The sequence below is a fragment of the Oryzias melastigma genome, linkage group LG18 (genome assembly GCF_002922805.2).
Source record: "Oryzias melastigma strain HK-1 linkage group LG18, ASM292280v2, whole genome shotgun sequence".
NCBI lineage: Eukaryota > Metazoa > Chordata > Actinopteri > Beloniformes > Adrianichthyidae > Oryzias > Oryzias melastigma.
The window spans coordinates 18,641,900-18,661,133 of NC_050529.1; the positions used below are offsets into that span (position 1 = coordinate 18,641,900).

The following is a 19,234-nucleotide window of genomic DNA, read 5'->3' on the forward strand; positions in this document are numbered from 1 at the left end:
TTTCTTTTTCACTTTCTTAAAACAAATTTAAAGGTTCAAAGTTAGACTTTACAAATGTTGTGCTGTGAGTCTTGTTCAGTATTGCACATCGTCAAAAACTATTCATTAAAGATAAAAAATACTTAATTCATTTGCTTGATGTTGTTAAAAAAGAATTCAAATGATTGTTTTTACCATATTTTCCGGAGTATAAGTCGCAGTTTTTTTCATAGTTTAGCCCGGGGTGCGACTTATACTCAGGAGCGACTTATTTGTGTTTTTTTAGACATAAATGGCTAATATCTTTGTTATTTTTCCAGTAAACACCAGGTGTCCTTTTGCGGATGTCTCCTCTAACAACCGCTAGAGGGCACTTTATTTGAATATAAGTATTTGCTACTGACAGCAGCAGAAGAAGTATCGTCCAAATCAAACATGGAAAAGAATCTGATTGTTTTGCTCTTTAATTTTGATATTTTTTTATATAGAAAAAGATGAGTACTTTTGCATTTATTTATTTATTAGCTACACTTGGCTTGGCAGATTTGTTCTGAAATATCAGACTGTTCTCCCAAATGTGCGACTTATACTCCAGAGTGACTTATATATAATTTTCTTCTTCTTGATTAGACATTTATTGCTCTTGCGACATACACTCCGGTGCGACTTATACTCCGGAAAATACTGTATGTCTATATTTTTTTCCAGTTTCACTTTGTACTTCAGATCACAAGAATTTATATTAAAGCAACAGAATACTGAATTCTAAACAAACCTCTGCCGCCGTGCAGTTACTATCTCCTAAAAAAATGTCACAAATGTTTTATTTTTGCTAAAAATTGCATAATCATAAATAAAAAAACTAAGAACAATTTTACAATAGATCCAAATATGATGGCGTGGGACTTTAAAGATAAATTCAAGACTTGTGCTTACAGTAAAGCTGTTGTTGATGTTTTTGGTGCTGGTCTCTGCCACACTTGCATCCGATAGGTCCACCTCATCAAAAATCAAGGACTGTTTAAAACGAAAAAAACATAAATTAGCTTTTAGTTCCTACGTTTTCAGACACCACTTGACCATTCCTGAACAGAATAAACTTGCCTTGCAGTCTTTGGCATAGTAGAGGGTCCTCCCTCTGAGTTTGAAGTACCTTCTTTTCCATCTCTGGAAGGAGCTGGTCTGCTTCAACAGGATTCCCTCCTTCACACTTTTCTGCAGAGAGGAAAAAAGGGAGACCTTCTGAGCATGTGCAGATTCACAAAAACCAGCCGCTTTCGAAATTTGTGCATCCAATAATTTCAAGCAGCATCAATAAAATGCATTGGATTAAAAAAAAAAAGTGCTACATATTATAATTAAGTATATCATAATAAAACATGAAGACAAACATTTACTAATGTCTAAACCAATATTTTTGTAAGCTTTTAAAACTCTAGATAGTTATCTTTTCCTCATTTGCCCCCCAAAAAGTTTCAAAAGTTAATGTTAGATTTATTTCTCACCGACATTTACAGAAAAACAATAAAACTACAAGAGTGGAGAAGGTTTTACGGTCTGTAAATATTTGTGAACAAGTATTTTTTCTATAGAAAAAAGGGAGACATGGGAAGAAAGTTTGATTTCTTTATATCAACAATTTGCTAAGATATTTTTTTTCTCCTTTTTTTTTTTATTTGCTGATGTCTTGGTTTTGAGGCTGATCATCATAGATTCTCTTTCCTTTACATTCACATTTATGAGCGTATCATCTGCATAAGGTCGAAGCTGCACCAGCATTTTTAACGGTTAGATAAAAAATGTTTCATTTTGAATTAAAAAAAAAAAGACTGATCAGTAACTTTTAAAAAAACTACACTAATTTAAAGAAGATGATTCATGCAACAAATTTTTATTATAATTATGTTATTTACTGATGATTTGTTAGAGCGGCCACTAGTGAGTCTCTATTGTTTCTTTTGCAATTTTCGAATTATTGCTTCTAATTCCAGGTTTCTTCAACAGGGGTGGACTTAATTTCAGGCAAGGTAGGCGACTGCCTGAGGCCCCCCAACACTTTTGGGGCCCCAGGCTGGTGAAGACTTTAAATGTTCCTAGAACAGTTATTATTGCCATCATTATTTCACTCTGTAATGATAAAAGAAAAGAAAAAAACACTGAAATGGAATAAAACGCTCATGTGAAATTATTTCGTTCTCCCCTGTTAATCTGCAGCAATGCAATATTCCATCGAGAGCAAGTTAGCAAGCAGAGAGACTCTTTCAAGAGTTTGAAAAGAAAAAAAGCGGAAATTGAACGCCTGCGAAAAAAGGAAAAAGCAAAGAAAAGGGAAGAAAAACAAAACAGGAATTTAGAAGGAAGATAAAGATTTTTTTTGTTTCATTATTTGAGTATTCTTGTGTGTTGCCTTACTTAATAAAACCTGACAAATGAAAGAAATTACATACATTTTACCACGGGTAAGGATTTTAACAAAGAAATGATAAATGCAACCACTGAAGAGGGCACCACATTATTGTTCACCCTGGGCCCCCAAACTGCTAAGTCCGCCCCTGTTCTTCAACTGGGTGAAGCCCAGAAATCTGTCCTGAAGGGCAAAACAACTCAAGACTCACAATCAGCATGACAACAGGCTGCAGAGTTCAGCGTGAGTGGGTGTGGAAGCTCTTCAATTTTAACAGAATGGAAAGTAAAAACACAACCGATCAGCATTTCAATGCACAGACCAAAGCACACAAACACAAATCACAAAAGGGGGTGAAGATTTTAAACTGTGGCGAGACGTCAACAGTGGTGAAGCCGGCTACCGGGAGTCTGCTGGGGGGCGAGGCAAATGAGCACAAAACACACTGGCAAACTATATAAATAAAATGTCAGTAAAATGTCAAACATTAAGGACTTTTTAAAGCCAACAACACCACAAACAACTGCTCAAAGAAAATATTCTCCACATTAAACAAAGGTCTGCTACCTTTATTGTGAAAAGAAGCATTTGGTCCAGTTTTCTCATGAACAAAACCAGCACGAGCTGCAAAGTCACTGTGTTTTTGTGGCCATCAAGCCATACATTTGTAAAATGCAGCTTTTAAATATTTAAAATGATTGAAAAGTGTCCAATTTTTACTTTAGCACATACAAATTCCTTTCAAAATAAAACACCCCATGTCAAATCAGATTCTCCTGCTGTAACTGATCTGAAAATAAAAAGTCAAACATGGCATTTTTTATTGTTGACTTTTTCTCTTTTTACCATAAAATCTAAAATTGACAACATGTAGAATACAATTTAAAAAAATCTCTCCATGTGAATGCATTTATATATTTTAAGATCTTTATCTCTGAACAGCAACACTGTTATGCAGCAGTAGATAGTTTTAGCTTTCATTTTTTTCTTAATATTGACAGTCAATTAAACTTTTTATTAATATTTTGCTCATTTTTCTGACATGTTTACATTTACAAGGAGTGGAAAAGCACACAACACCTCTTGATTTTAGTGTATCATCAGCAGTAGTATAAAAAAACGGATCTTTTACTCATATAATATAAAAACTTAAATAATCTATTATTTATTCAAAGCATTTTTCTTTAAAGTCATAGCACAAAAATAGAGGGGTAAAAGAGCCTCAGGTTGCTGCCCCCTGGAGTAGACTGTCACAGCATCCGCCATCAATTAGATTTTAGATGGTGTTATATAGACTCTTTGGTACTACCGGTAAAAATCTGAAGTATTATGAAAGATAAGAGTTCTTTTTTTGCTCAAAAACAAGCTTACAGTGTAAAAAGTGAAACATTGGATTGGTGCTGGGCGATATGACGAAACATATCGTGTGGGCGATAGAAAAGTGTGCCATTTCTCTTCTATCATTTACATCGTTTCTAGCCTAATTTGATCAGTTATTACGCCAAATATAATTAAATAGCCTAAATCTGGCCTTAACAAAAGTTCTGTAATTTGTTACATTTAAAAGTATCTGTCTTTATCAAATTGAATTTTTTAGTTGATGGTTTACCCAACATAAAAATTAAATTGATAAAAATGAATATTCTACTGAGCTTTTCTTAATTGATACGTTTCACTTTTTACGGTGTAATTTTAAAAGAGAAGCCATTTCTCTTCCAATCTTAAGTAATCCTAATGAAAAGTTACCAATAACTCTAAGAAAGGTCGACCTGAGGATATATATGGACCCTGGAGACGGTTCTGTGATGAGGAAAAATGAAGGATTCCCTGTTTTGTTCCTTAATGCATAAACTAAACCTCCATCGTGTTGGAAAATTAGACAGCAAGAACAAAAAAACTGATGCAATCCAACATGATACACTGCCAAAATATTTACCGTCTCAACAGATGATTGTCTCCCATCATATACTATTCTTAGTTTGACTGTTTTCTTTGTAATTTCTCTTTTGTGTTTGCTATAACTCCCTTGAACAGCGGAGGTTATTCAAGTACGAGGCTCCAACAAAAAAGAGAAACCGGGTAAATTGAATTCATCGCTCCATCACTCTCTCATTTCCCTTTTATAGCGAGCGTTCACATCCTCCTGAGATGTTCCACCTTTAGCGGGCCCGGTCTCTAGTCACCTCACATTTAGTCTTCATTTTCTTAAAATAAATGCCCCTTTATAACCTGAGGAAGTGGTGAAGAAAATGTTGAAAAATGACCTATTTTCTCTATATGTTACAGGCACAGAAGCAGGAGGTGGCAGTGGTGGTGTAATAGATCCACATTATAGATCACTGACTGTAGGAGGTAGAAAACATCTGGAAGTAAAAAATACTAAATGTACATCTCTGAGAGGGGATATAACTGACAAAAATGAATAAAACTCTGAATCAGTTGGAGAAAAACAAGAAAAAATGAAAGCAAGATAGAGTAAGACAGAGGACTCTGAACTTGGAAACTGACATTGTAGAGATAACACCTGAAGCTCCATAAACCTGTTCTAGCTATCAGGATGTGACAGTTTGCTGCAAGAATGCCAACCCGACCAATCAGTCAAGAAAGTCGCTGCTTCCCGTCTAAGAAATGCAGCAAAGGATTTGGAGCTGAAGAACAACTTTTGGTGTGTAAATAAGAATTTGTTCAACTTTTGGATAAAATCTCCCCAAAAAGAAAAGAGCTTCTGAAACAACTTCTTTTGCCTTTGATATTAACTCCAACAACTATTTAGTATGAAAATCAGAGATTTATGTGATGAAAGCCACAAAGCTGTAGACTACAAACACTGAGATTGTGAGCTGCCTGTTTGTGGCAGTCTGATGCTCCAGGATATTTTAAACGAGACTGACAGATCTCTATCTTTGCCTCGTAAAGAAATACTTGAAACGCCTGAAAGTGCATCAGAATAAACTTAAGTTTACGTTAAACTTTCCTAACAGGATGGATGACAATTTGAGACAAACTTCCTCAAACAATCGGTGAGAGAGCCTAAGTAAAATCAAACGTTTGAACTTTTAAGTGTACTATAATGTTCATTCTTCACTATAAACAATAGCAAAGAGGTATTTTGATCAATTTTTCCTCTAAAACCTGTACTCGGAGCACCATTCCCTCTCAACCCACAAAAAGGAGCGGGTCGTCACCTTGTGATGTCATAAAGTGACAACAGCCCCTTTTAAGAAGAGTCTGCACTGCCAGAACTGCCCCCCAGGCTTACACCAACACCCAATCTCGCCACAAAGCTAGCGGTGTTTAGCTAGCTTTGCTGCTCAGCTAGTGGTGCTATGGTGCTAGCTACGGCCAACGCTACAACCAGTGTAGCGATAGTCATAGGTCCTAAAGGCCGATATATGGTAAGCACATTCATCTTTGAAAGAGTTTGGATGTTGTTTCGACGCTTAGCCGCTAGCTTCTTCGCTCAGCTACTAGCTTCTCCGCTCATCTTAACCCTTTCGCTCTCCTAGGCTTGTTTACATTAAACGTAGGGTCATCTGGACCCCACAAGACAGTGTGCTGACCTTTTTTAATTTTTTTTTTTAAGTCCCTTTAAATTCACAGAAGTGCCAACTGTTTGAAAATTGTTCATGAAAGATTCAAAATTGCAATTTCTATGACACCAAGTGTTTCATATATTGTTAAAGATCTGAGAAAGAAAAAGCCTGGAACAAGATATTTGCACCACTTCAACATTCCACACAAGCCTCTTCCAAATATAATTGACATGTGCTAGTAAACAGTAGAAAAAGAAGAATCTCCTCCCGCATGTCCATTGTGACTGAGCTAAATGCTGGAGAATTTTTTAGAACTCATGTCAGACGCCTTATCTTTACAGAAATGTTAAAATACATGGATACAAGTAATTAAAAAGAGGACCATCTTCATTTCCAACAATAAAACTCAAAGTACTTACAAATATCAAGATGTCTAAACACATCTATCAAGTTTTTTCTGTCACATCTTGAGCAGGATCCGCCTCAAATTTGAACAAATGCTGTCAGAACCAGGAAAGCAAATAATGGCACATAGGTACTGCAAATATGACTACATAAACACAGCTTTAAGAGAAGTCAACGGTCAATATCCTGCGATGACACTGAAGCCACACCTTTAAGCTCCTTTCCCGCCCGGGGATGTTGACGGACAGATGAGTAAAGCACAGCCGGACTAATTAGATCTCCACAAATGATCCCCAAAAGACCCAACAAACACAGACTGATGAGAGCTAAAGAGAAATCACAATAACACTCCATATTTACTCATTTGTACAAAAGGCTCTAAAAGGGCTGTTTGATCCTTTCTGACTTGCATTTGACGATCAAATTGAGAACGCACAAGGAAGGAATGACCTTCACACTCTGGGCGCCCCCGCCAACCAATCAGTGCAACCTGTCAGATTTCCCATGGGTCATTTATAGAGCGACGACGAACTTTTCAACTGTCAACAATCACAGCCTGGCAAAAACATCCAGCGTATCAAAGCGCAGAAGGCAAATTCAAAACCTTTATTTACATCGTATATCCAAACAAAAACCATTGAAGTCTGCACCTGGGGGGACAAAGGTCAAGGAGGGAGTGAATCAAAAAGTGTTAAAAAAAATGATGGATTAACTTTTTGACCTAAATGTGACTTAAACTGTTCACTTTTAATTTTTATTGGACTGTTATGGACCAAAAAGTTAGAGAATTCACACATGGATTGACTATTTGTTACACTAGACTCTTTTATTGGCCCTAAAAAGCTTTTACAACCATGTGAATCGGCATTTCCTGCCTCACACTGACCTCTTCTGTCCCACTGGTCACAGACTTGTCACTGGAGTCCAGGTCTCCGTCCTGACTGAGCTGGTCGGCATACCCCCGCCAGCACCCGCTGGCCCGACACAATCCAAACATTTGCTCACACGGATGAAGCCGTCTTAACAGAATTAGTGGAGTTCAGGATGTTGAGACAAAGGTTTTTTAGAGTCTATTACAATCTTCTCATTTTCTTCCTTCTAAAACTTCAAATATGTTTTTTAAAATAAGCTTTTCTTAAGCTTTAAGTCCTTTCACGTCAGCAGTTCTTCAGGCAATGCGGTTTTACTTCCTCTAAAACTTTCTTGGTCAGGTAGCCACGCCCCCTCAGGTGTGTTCTTTGAAGCACATGAATGAGTGGCTTTCTTCCCACGGGCACGCCCCCGACGAGGCGGGGCATGCAAATGACAAACCCGAGGGGGCAAGACGGAGAGTGTCTCCTGCAGGAACAAGAGCAAGCCTTGAGGCTATAAATAGAACTGGTCAAACTGGTTAACAGACACTTGCAAGCTTGAACTTTTTTTTTTTCTCATTCAAGACAAACGCCCCTCCCCGACACTTAAACTCTTATCTTGACGGCTGGTTTCAAAAGCATTTGCTTTTAGGTTTTAAAAAAGAAAGACTCCAACGCTGCGCCGACTCTATTTAAACTAGCGGGAAATGTCTCTGATTCCTGATGCCTCTGACTCTTAAGAGTGTGGTTGTGTGCCCTCATGCTGCTCTGCTGCCTACACATCATCATCAGACTGCTTACGGTGTCAGATCAGCATCTCGTCAGCCAAGGCGAATGACAGCACGTGCGTGTGCGCGTGGATGTATGCGCCAGTCGGCATGTCATCCCGCCTTTAACGAGCAGAAACACTCTTTTTTCCCTGCAGACTTGTTCACTGAAACCGGCTCTGATTTCAGTCTCTCCGAGTGACGGATTCTCCTCCTCGGGTCCCTTCACTCCGCGTAACGATTTATGGAGCTTCATTAGCGGTCGACATAAGAGAAAAGACAAACACTGATAACGGTAGGTTGTCTCAATCTGACTCATTTGGAACAAATAGATCAGAAAAAACATGCAAAATGAAGAGTAAACGATCACCACAGATCCTAAGGTTTGCTGAGAGATGAGATTAGCCAGGAATATCATGTTTGCAGATGACACTGTGATCTAAGTGAGAGTATGGCGACTTCACAGGTATAATCTTGAAAAGTTTTGCAAAAGCTTCATAAACAATAAAATTACTTTGAGGAGAAAATTTCAAGTCCAGTTGTACAGAATGACTCGGATAAAGAGAATCTGGAGACATAGTGTTTATGAACTGAATCTGGCCTGCAGGGTAATTACATCCTGACCCTGATTATTTTATATCATAATTATTATTTACGGCCCGATGTTGTCTTGTAACACCCTGATTTTGACGGAATCTATATTTTATAGAGAGCAAAATATTGAAAGTTATTTAAGGTTTAGGTTTATTTATTCTGGAATAATATTTCTGTGTTTTTAATCATATTTATGGTTAAAAAAAAGTCACATATTAAAAGTTTTACCAATTTTGTTATTTTATGTATATATATCATTAGTAGACGGCGCCCCATCTACTGAAGGGGGCGCCAAATCCTAAAAATTATATATTTATGTTTTTTTATTTTATTTTTAAAAAAATCTTGAACAGTTTGACATTCATTTCATGTAAAAATAAAAAACAAAATAACTTCTTAATTATTTATTCGGGGGTTCCAAAATCCCCTTTTGCCTAATTATTTTGTTATAACCTAAAAATAAACTAAAATAACAAAATAAAATAAATAAAAAAATAGATACACCATCAAGAGTTCACTTTAACCCCCATAATTACATTCCTGACTTAGTAAAGTATGCCTTTTTTATGCAGGGAGAGAGACGAAAACAATTATTTTTTTATACTTTTTTTTATATCAAAAACAAAATAAACATTTTTTAAGACTCAGTTAATACAGTCTTTAAAAAATATCAAATCTAATGTCAAATTGAACAAAAAGTGAGTCAGACAGCTGCAGTGAAATGGTTTACCATCAAACAAGAAATCAAATTTTGACAAAAAAAAAGTTTTTTTTAGATAAAAGTACCTAATCTGTTGTTGAGGCAGTGTGAGCAAAGGTTCCACTAATTAAACTGAGATTTCTACTTCTAAATGTGGAATTTAGTTTTTCAATAAACCTGAAATAGAGCGTCAAGAGTAACAGTGTGTATTGGGAAGAGTCTGGCGGTACAATATGTATCGTGATACGTGTCTCACGATACAATACTTATAATGTATCCCAAGACTGTACCAGAACAATTTTTACTATTTATTAAAGACTATGAGAAAAAACTCTTCTTGTATCTTATATACAAGCTGTTGTTACTCAAACAAATTCATGCTGCTTTTCTTTTGGTAACAAATATTTGTTTCAAAAGGGAAGAATCACCATTTTCTGATTTGTTAAATGCCTAAAAACTGGATGAATATTCCTTTATTAACAAGGTTATAAAAGTATGATTCTGGTCGTGGTGTAGAACTGCTCAAAGAGGCTCAGTGTGATGTGCTGCCAACTAGTGGTCGGGGGTGGAAAACACAAGTAAGACTAAACTATGTTTTCTAATAAATGATTAATTAAAAATTGTCAGCATTTTAAATTGATACAAATATCGCGATATATTGCCGAATTTCTTTCCTGCACCACTAAATGTTAAAAGTCAGAGCAGGACAGTATGGGACGCTTTCAAAATAAAATAAAAAGTTCTCCATTCAAAGTATGAAAACCAGCGTCCAGGCTTCACAGACATAAACTTCCATCTCAAATAAGCTCTGATACTGATCCAATCCTTCCTAAACAGAGCCCAGTATGAAAGCACATCCCACACATTGCTTTCCCCGCAGTCCTGTGATGAATCTAATAAAATCAACGGCAAAGCCCCCTTATGCCACTCCAAAAATAACACGTTACGTAACAGCTGCAATATCTGGCTGTCAGATAGCTCTGCAACACTTGCTCGACAGCAGTAAGCTGGACAGGCCGTGACGTGGAGGCCACCTTGGGACCCAGCTGAGTCACCAGGGGGGGAAAAAAAAAACACGTTTCCATTAGAAAACTTCTTCTCTTCTTGGGTCATTGTGCGTTTTTACAGCCAGACCAAGCAAAAAAAAAGGTGAAAGTAATGAATCAGTCAGGTGGTGACATAACAGACTGAAAGACTTCCTGACTTGTCTCTATATTTTCTAACACAAAAAGGTGCCAAGGAGGAGCAATAGAGAGAAATCGTGTTCAGGTCAAGACGGAACTACTTTATCTGCATGTGTGTGTGTGTGTGGGAGCCACACTTTCTCCAGGAGAAATCTCTATTTACCCGCTATCATTTTGTTCTTTTGTCGCAACACCACACATGAAATAAGGTAATTTCACTGCACCTGTCATTTAATGCAGTGGCGTAAAAGGTTACAATTCTACTTTGACATCTTCTCTCGTCTCTCATCACTCTTACAGCATCCATGATGATGCATAAAGAAGATTATGAGTCAAAGCTGAAGGTATTTAACAAAGTGTAACAACTAAATAAGATTTATAAAGAAAACCAATGACTTTATATCCCATTTCAAAGCTAACAAAGTTCACAACCAAAGAGAAAGTTATCTAAAAGTCCCATATGATAATTGACTTATAGCTTAATTCCCTTTTAGCCAAAATCAAAAGCCTGCCCCCACGTCCCATCATCCATCTGTTTACACCTTCTACATATAAAGAGCCAATCAGGTCGATTTCTCACCACTCAGCGGGAACCACAAAGTCTTACCAAAATAAGACTCTCCTTTGTCTTTGTTATTTTTACTCTCATGGTAAATATCAATAAATCAGTGATTTTTGTGCATGAATAAAATAAAATTATTACAAGAAAATCTTTTTTTTTACTTTTGATATGACTTCCTTTCAAAATAAAAGACATAAGATCATCTCACTGCAGCAAATATAGGTAGTTTAAGGTCAGCAGTGACTATAAAAACTATAAAGTCTATGTGACCTTTAGGTGTTTTGTGGACCATATGGCACAATTAAACCCTTGAAACAGTCCATTTTATGATTTGGCGGGTGTGAATTCTAGTTGTGCTTACTGACCTCGAGTTTGGTAGTACGCTGTCAAAATGCTTTAGTATGACGGTGTTATGTGTAATGCATCATGGGTATTGTAGTCGTGAGCCTGGTAGAGAGATACGTTCTATTCTTAAAATTTTTGTGAATGAGTTGAATATATTTTGACTTTTGTTTTGGTGAATGTGCCTCATAGTCATAAATATAGGCTTCTTTTTAAATAAAAACTTTTAATTTTTTTTCAACCAGAGAGCCACAAAGGAGAGGGTCAAACAGACAGATGTGGGTCAGATACGAATCTCGATACATGGTCTACGAATCGATACTTAAAGGATTCAACTGACTTTACAGTCCTAACTAACAATACAGTCCAATTATTTTACCAAACCCCTAAAATCTAGATATTTCTTATTCATGTGGTATTTAAAGCTATTAATGGCATTTCACAGAGAAATGTATTAAAGTTTTGACTTAATTGGACGTCTTTTTGTATGAACATAAAAAGATGGTAGCAAAAAGACAGAAAGAGATCTGCAGTTTGCCAGAAATCAATTATTTACCTCTTGATCAATTTGTTACCTTTTAACCAACATATTTTGTTCATATTTGTGGTTTTCGAATGATACTGCAGTTGCTTGATCGATTTTTTGATACGTATCGAATATTTTTTACATTCCTATTATATATCATCAGAAAAATGCTAGATGAACATGTTAAAAACAATAAAAATACAGTTTTCATTGGAGTGGGTCTCTAACTGTACAATAATTGCACAGACTCAGAGCAGGTCTGCCCATTGGGGGACGTAACAAATGGGGGCTTGTCCGGGATGAAAACCTTTTTTTTTCAGTTTAAAAGTAGTTTTTTATCCAAAATATTCATTTTTTTTTTTTTTTTATCAATTTGAACATATTCTAAATTATTCACACACTGATAGTGGCTTTGCTGTTCAACACTGGCGCCAACCTTCCACCAGAGGCAATTTGGGGTTCAGTGTCTTCCCCAAGGACACTTCTGACACATGGCCGGGCAAGGTGGGAGTTGAACTAGCAATCTTTTGGTTAAGGGCTGACCGCTCAACCTCTGCACCACGTTATGGTCCCCTTTGGTATTTTTCCCCTAGACTCAGAGCACGTCTGCCTATTAGAGACGCAACATATGGGGGCTCGTCCGGGACTAAAATCCTTTTTTTTTTTAATTAAAAGGTACTTTTTTATCCAAAATATTCAGTTTTTGAAATCAATTTGAACATATTCTGAATTCTTTTCTGTGTTTATATCAATCATAGTATCAAACAAAAAATAAAAAAATATTTTAAAAAATTGATTTCCACAAGACACAGAAATTCCTGCATTTTTTTTTTGCAAAAACAGCCGAATGCCAGGAGCTGCTAAAAGAAAAAAAACCCTTGGGTGTCTCTGAGAGGTAAAAAACAGATGGAACACCGACTCCTGCAGACAATAAACATCCTGACCTTTCAAACATGGCCTTGTTTTTATAATCAAGAGGCCGCGCTGTTCCAACATGGACACTGCCGGAATGCCAAATGAGCCCTACCAAAACCAAAAACACTGCAGTTATGTTCCTCCTCCAGGAGATGGCAGACTGAGAAAGAGAAGGAGGACAAGGAAAAGACAACAACAACACAAAAATAACAGATAGAAGATGAGAGGAGGAGGAAAATACTGAGAAAAGTGATTAAAAAATGAACATTAACATGCATAATCGTTGACTCTTTACAGCCTCTGTATATTTGGTTATATTAATAGAAACATACACATGTGGACGCACAAACTCCTTTCCAAACGCACAACAACCTTGTGTTTCAGTGTGCTTTGCTACAAAGGCGAAGTTTGAGCTGTTTGATCACACCAGCGCAAAGGACTTTTGAAGCTGTTCGCGCGGCGCGGAAGCATCTGCCAGAGCGCACGTGCGGCACAGCTTGATGCTGTCACCACCTGAGTTATGCCGACGACGGCGTGTGGCGCTCGACGGTGGCCGAAACCAGACACACAGCTGACCAACGTCGGCTCAAAAGCGGAATCGCTTCTTTAAGTTGCCAATGCAAAGGTATGTGGGGTTCCCATGGCAACACTTTCAAATCAACCCACAATTTAGTTGTAAAAGTGCAACAAAAACTTGTTTATCTGATTTATATATATATATAAAAACATGTGTCGATACATAATTTGAGGAAGGAACAGCTTGCAACATTTATCATGCATAAACAAAATGCCTGACCACGCATACGCACAGCCTACACACAAACACACATACATTCAGAACTAGGCGTGGGAGGACTTTGCACCATGGCGACCACATCCTGTCTCATGTACCTCTGTGCGTTTATTAATAGACACACGAAGCAGTGATATGTGCAAAAAAGCAGCCAAAAAAGACCGGGCTGCTCTGCAGATGGACAGATGGGTGCAAACAGGCAGACACAACACGTGTGAATATTTCCTTAAGTTCAGCCGCTCTGCATGTTTGGATATTCTTTTGGAAAGATCATCCGTATTTTTTTATTTTTTTGGTATTGAAGGACACATAATCTGCTGTTGCTGGCTGGGGGTGGGGTGGGTGGGAGTGTGTTTCGGGGGTTGCCTGGGAGCATACGGAACAAATCTGGCTCTGATGCTGCATAATCCTTCCATACAAACACACACACACGTTTGGTCCGAGCGAGCATGGATGCACTCATCAACAAACCGACAGGCAATTCTTAGAGGTGGAAGGTCTCCTAATGAGCTCATTCAATTAGCATGTTGTTGAATTTGTGATGCTAATCATGTTGTTTTGCACTGATGGAGAGCTATCATGCAAATACAGGTTTTTTTTACATACGAAATGAAGGGGAATAAATGTTGGGGAGGACGCGAAGCGAGGATGTGATGTAATGCAGGTGAGGCAGACAAGGAGTGGAGGAGATAAGGCGCCTGATAAGACAAACCGTGATGAACGCTGGCGACTTGGTGCCAGTAATTATCCTTCACAATTCCACTCGGACGTGTAATCTTTTCTCCTTGCGATCGCAAACAAAACTCAGCGTGTCCTTCTTTCTGTGTGCATGTGCGTGGTTATTTCAACATGCAATGTGGGTTGACCAGCTTTCCCGGCATCAGCGTCTGTCAGACACTCCGAAATAAAACAAAGTGGTTTCTCTTTTTTTTTTTTTGGAGTGAGGATGTATAAGAAGTTTTGCTACCGAAAATATATATAAAAAAAATGCTATCAGGAAATGGTATGTATGGCATTGTTTATTATACGAGTCAAAGTCAAGGTCCCTCCAGATCATTTTATTTTATTGTTATTAATGGATAGGGCTTATTTCTAATGTATATAATTTTGACAAAATGTATTTTAATGGAGATTAAAATATAGAAAGTTTTGCCTCTTGCACACTAAAAATATTTGTAAAAAACACTAATATAAAAATATAAAAAATATTATTTTCCTGAATTTTGAAAAAGACATAAAAACAAAATACTTATTTCAATCTTGTCAATACAGAGTTAAAATTGAACCAAAACTTAAGCACAAATAATAAAATATCTATTACAATTTGTTAGCGGGCGTAAAACCTTACAGAATTCTATTACACGTGAAAAAGTCAAGGCCCGGGGGCCGGATCCGGCCCTCCGGGTAATTCTATCCAGCCCTCCAGATCATTTTATTGTTATTAATGGGTAATTGTTATCTTGCGCTAATTTCAAGCTTGTATAATTCTGACAAAATATATATTTTTTAAAGAGTAAAATACAAGAAGTTTTGCGTATTGTACGCTAAAAATGTTTTAAAAAAACGCTATCGAAAAATAGAAAGTACTTGCAAATATTATTTTGTTAAATTTTGAAAAAGACATAAAAACAAAAAACAAATTTTCAATCTTGTCAATATAGAGTTAAAATTAAATCAAAACTTAAGCACAAATAATACAAATTTGATTACATTTTGTTAGCGGGAGTGATGCCTTATATTATTATCTATTACACATGTGTCCAAGTCAAGGCCCGGGGGCCGAATCTGGCCCTCCAGGGAATTATATCAGGCCCTCCAGATCACTAGACTTTATTGTTAATGGCTTGAGGTTATCTTGCGCTCATTTCTAACTTGTATAATTTTGACAAAATATATTTTAATGTAGAGTAAAACAGAAAGTTTTCCCTCTTTCACACTAAAAGTATTTTTAGTCTGCAAGAGGATAATTCCAGGTAATTTTATCGGCCCTACAGCTCATTTGACTTTTCTGTTATTAATGGCCTGATGTTATCTTATGCATATAATTTTGACAACATATATTTTTATTGAGAGTAAAATATTGAAAGTAATTTAATGTTTTGAATTGAGGCCCCCTGTGCGGTTGAGTTCGACCCCCTGGTCTATGACCAGGGTTTTTGGGAGCTACTGTAAACTCTGTAGCCAGGAAAAACAGCCAGACAGAACTTTATTGATATTTGCATACTGTGTCTGCACTGTTAGGTCGATTATCAAGTTAAACTGGAATGAATGCATGCAGAGTGCTACCAAAACAGACAAGTGGAGTGCTTTAGACATATGTCTAACCGAGTCACTCTGCATATTAGGAAAGGTAATATGTATGCTCGAGAAAAAAATCAATTTTGTATTTTCTTGGTCAACTTGAAAATGAAACTGTCAAATAAAGTTGTAATGTGATTTAGGACTATGGTAAGCCCTGTCAGCATGCGAGATTGCCTCATGTTGGCTGTCAGCTCTTAAATGAATAGAAAAAATGGAATCTGGACCATAGAAGATAATATGAGAAGCATCAAATCACCATCCAGGAAAGCTTTATTGTTTTTCCTGGGACTTACGCAAACAAAACAACAACTTGATATCATATGTCCCTTTCATGCAACCGTTCCTTTCTGCCTCTGAGGCATCTTACTGCTGCATCAACAAAGGCGTACAATATCGTCCGTCTCCGTTTCTTCTCTAGAGACGGAGCAGGTGCTGCTCGTAAGGGGTAGGAAACAATGGTGTAGTGTTTACAGAACGGTACAGGGACAGATGATGCTCTGACATTGTTCTGGCTTAAACTCTTTGTTTGTTTAAAAATCACAGGCAGTTATTGACCTGATTTTGTGGCTATTTGCAAAGACGTCAAGGAGATTGACACAGAAAGTAACCGAAAGTCATTTTTTTCTATGGCGCAAAGAGACCAACACATTCTCATTGATGTTTGGTTAGGGCCCCTTCCACGTCACTTTTTGATGTTTTGGGTGTCCTCAAATTGGTGTTTTTTTACGTTCTAGCTGTTGATAAAATCAAGGGTCTGCAACCCTCAGGACGCAGCACTGGATGCAGTACCAGATGCGCACTGGTACTCGGGACGCGTCCAGTGCCGTTACCCTAACCCTAATACCGATACCCTAACCTTAACCCGATACTGGTTCACGTCCGGTACCGTTGCCGGGTACCGTCTGGTACCAGTTTAGGTCTGGTACCACATCTGGTCCGGTGTCAAGATAGGGTATTACTGTCCCGACACCGAACAACCCATAGTACTGGGTTTGCATACTGGTGCACTACACATCGCAGTACTGGACAGAATTTGGTTCGTAGCCTGAGGTCTGGGACCTGTGATTTAATGGGAACAGCAAAAATGACAGTTTGGGGAGACCCAAAACGTCAAAAAGTGGAGGGATCCTTAACCAAACTTTAATGCACAGACAGCTTTCCCCCTCCTCTTACTGCGGATTGTGAGACTCCATTGTTCGGATCATCAATAATATTGTGGTCACCAATTAAACACCTCATGGGCCTTCATCTTCATCATCATAACTGGGGACTTCAACCATTTATCATCTACAGACATATAGTCTTGTATTTCATGAAATACAAGACTTTGAATTTCAGCAGCAGCAAGTCATTGAAGGGACAGTGAGGAAATGGTCACATTCTCATTCCCAAGTCGTCATATTTTGAAGCATGGTTAAGGAACCTCTTGTCGTTTTGGGATTCCGCAACTCGTCGTTTCAATCAAAGATCTCCAACATCTGGGCCGCAAACTAATACCTGGGACGTGGACCGTGCCAGTATCTTAACCCTAACCTTCCTTAACCCAATACCGAACGCGGATCTGTACCGGACATGGAACGGTAACAGTACCAGGTGCGAATTGGTACCAGACGCGAATCAGGCTAGGGATAGGGTATGGGGTTAGGGTACCAATATCAACCACACCCCGGGGTTCGGTCCACGACCAGTACTGTGTCCAACAAAACGACTGGACCCCTGATTTAATTGGAACAGCCAGTTCCAATTAACTCTTTGACAAGTTGGGGGAGCCCAAAACTTCAAATAGTGACATGGAGGGGTTACCATACGTCAATATTTGACTACTGCAGAGGATACATACAAAAAGTTAGAGACCACAAACTGCGATACTCTGCATGAGCCACATGGCTACGACTGTGTCTCTGAGTATAATGGACAACTCCACACCAACTAAAAAGATCTACTGCCAACCAAAGATCAAACCATGGAAAACCATTGATCTGAAGGCCCTTTTCTACTAAAATAGGAGGGGCTTTAACTCAGATGACTGAACAGAACTCATACAGGTACGAACAGGACCATGAACTGGAGGACAACCCAACGGGGACATCTTTAAATGTGTATTCAATGTCTGTGTTTTCTGTAGAGCCTGAAAACGGTCTTAGAAACTTGCATAGCAAAGTGTGAACCCGAGACTTTTCATTGGAAGTGGCCGCTTGAACACTGTGAACACAGCTTCAGGGTGACGAATCAACGAGTTCAACATGTTTTTAAAAAGTCCAATCCCTCCATCCCTGCTGGCAGCCCTTCTACAGCTCCCCTGAGGAGCAACTTCCCACCTCCTCCTACCATCACCTGTCCCACCCGTCCTGCTGACACGACAGACTTTTTCACACCTCCCACCTCTAGGACATCCTCACAGTGCACGCAGTCTTCCACTGCCTCCTGCTGCACGCACCTCTGCCTATACTTCACCTCCTCCACTTTCAACCCCTCCACCAAAATATGGAACTGAACAACTTTGAGATGCTTAAGCTTTTTTAAAGTTAGGGTTTAACCAAAACTGGAGTTCCTTCATTAAAAAAAACATTATGTGAATTCTTTACAGCATTCCCATTATAGTGATTCTCCTGCTCCTTTCTGTACATTTTAAAAGTAAAAATGTTGTCACACTTTCAGCAATCTTGGTATCAAAACATTCACCTTGTTCAGGACATTACTGTCACTATTCATAAACTTGATAGTTTGTGAAATATTGAACCCCGTAGGAAATGAATGAGAAATTGCTCAAATCCTTCAAAAACTTTGTGCACTTCAAATACTTTCTGCTAGACACCATTCAAACTTTAAAAATGTTCAGCAACTATGTTTTTTTAAGGTAATTTTTGTTTTAGCAACATGCTAGCTGTTTTTGGCTAATTTAGACAATTTTCTAGTTTTTAGGAAAATTTAGAGTTTAGTTAATATTTTAGCATTTTGCTTAATGTTTGATCAAAAATAGACTTTTTAAGCACTTTAGGTACATGTGGAGTTTAGCTAATATCTTAGCATTATGCTAGCTGTTTTGTGAAAAATACTTTTTTAGTTCTTTAGGTAAATTCGGAGTTTAGCTATGATTTTAGCATTATGCTAGCTGTTTTGTCAAGATTAGACTTTTTTAAAGTTGAGTATGCTAATATTTTAGCATTATGCTAGCTGTTTTGTCAAGATTAGACTTTTTTCGAGTTTTTAGGCTACTTTTGAATTTAGTTATTTTTTAGCATTATGCTAGCTGTTTTGGCAAAATTAGAAATGTTTCCAGTTTTTGGCTAATTTGGCATTTAGCTAGTATTTTTGCAAGCTTTCAAATTCAGCATTTTCAGCTATCAGCTTGATCATTTTTAGCAATCCATTTCAGCA

The 19,234-nt window shown here is 37.7% G+C and overlaps 1 protein-coding gene across 1 annotated transcript in view; it reads right to left on the minus strand.

The window, feature by feature from the left end:
• si:dkey-172j4.3 (diacylglycerol kinase eta) overlaps positions 1 to 19,234 on the minus strand; it is an 80,318-nt gene that overhangs the window by 25,921 nt on the left and 35,163 nt on the right. The window contains exons 4-5 of the mRNA XM_024287917.2: positions 1,084 to 1,194; positions 916 to 996 (exon numbers count right to left, since the gene is read on the minus strand). Coding sequence (XP_024143685.1) covers positions 916 to 996; positions 1,084 to 1,194 — 192 coding nt within the window. The remainder of the gene's footprint in view (positions 1 to 915; positions 997 to 1,083; positions 1,195 to 19,234) is intronic.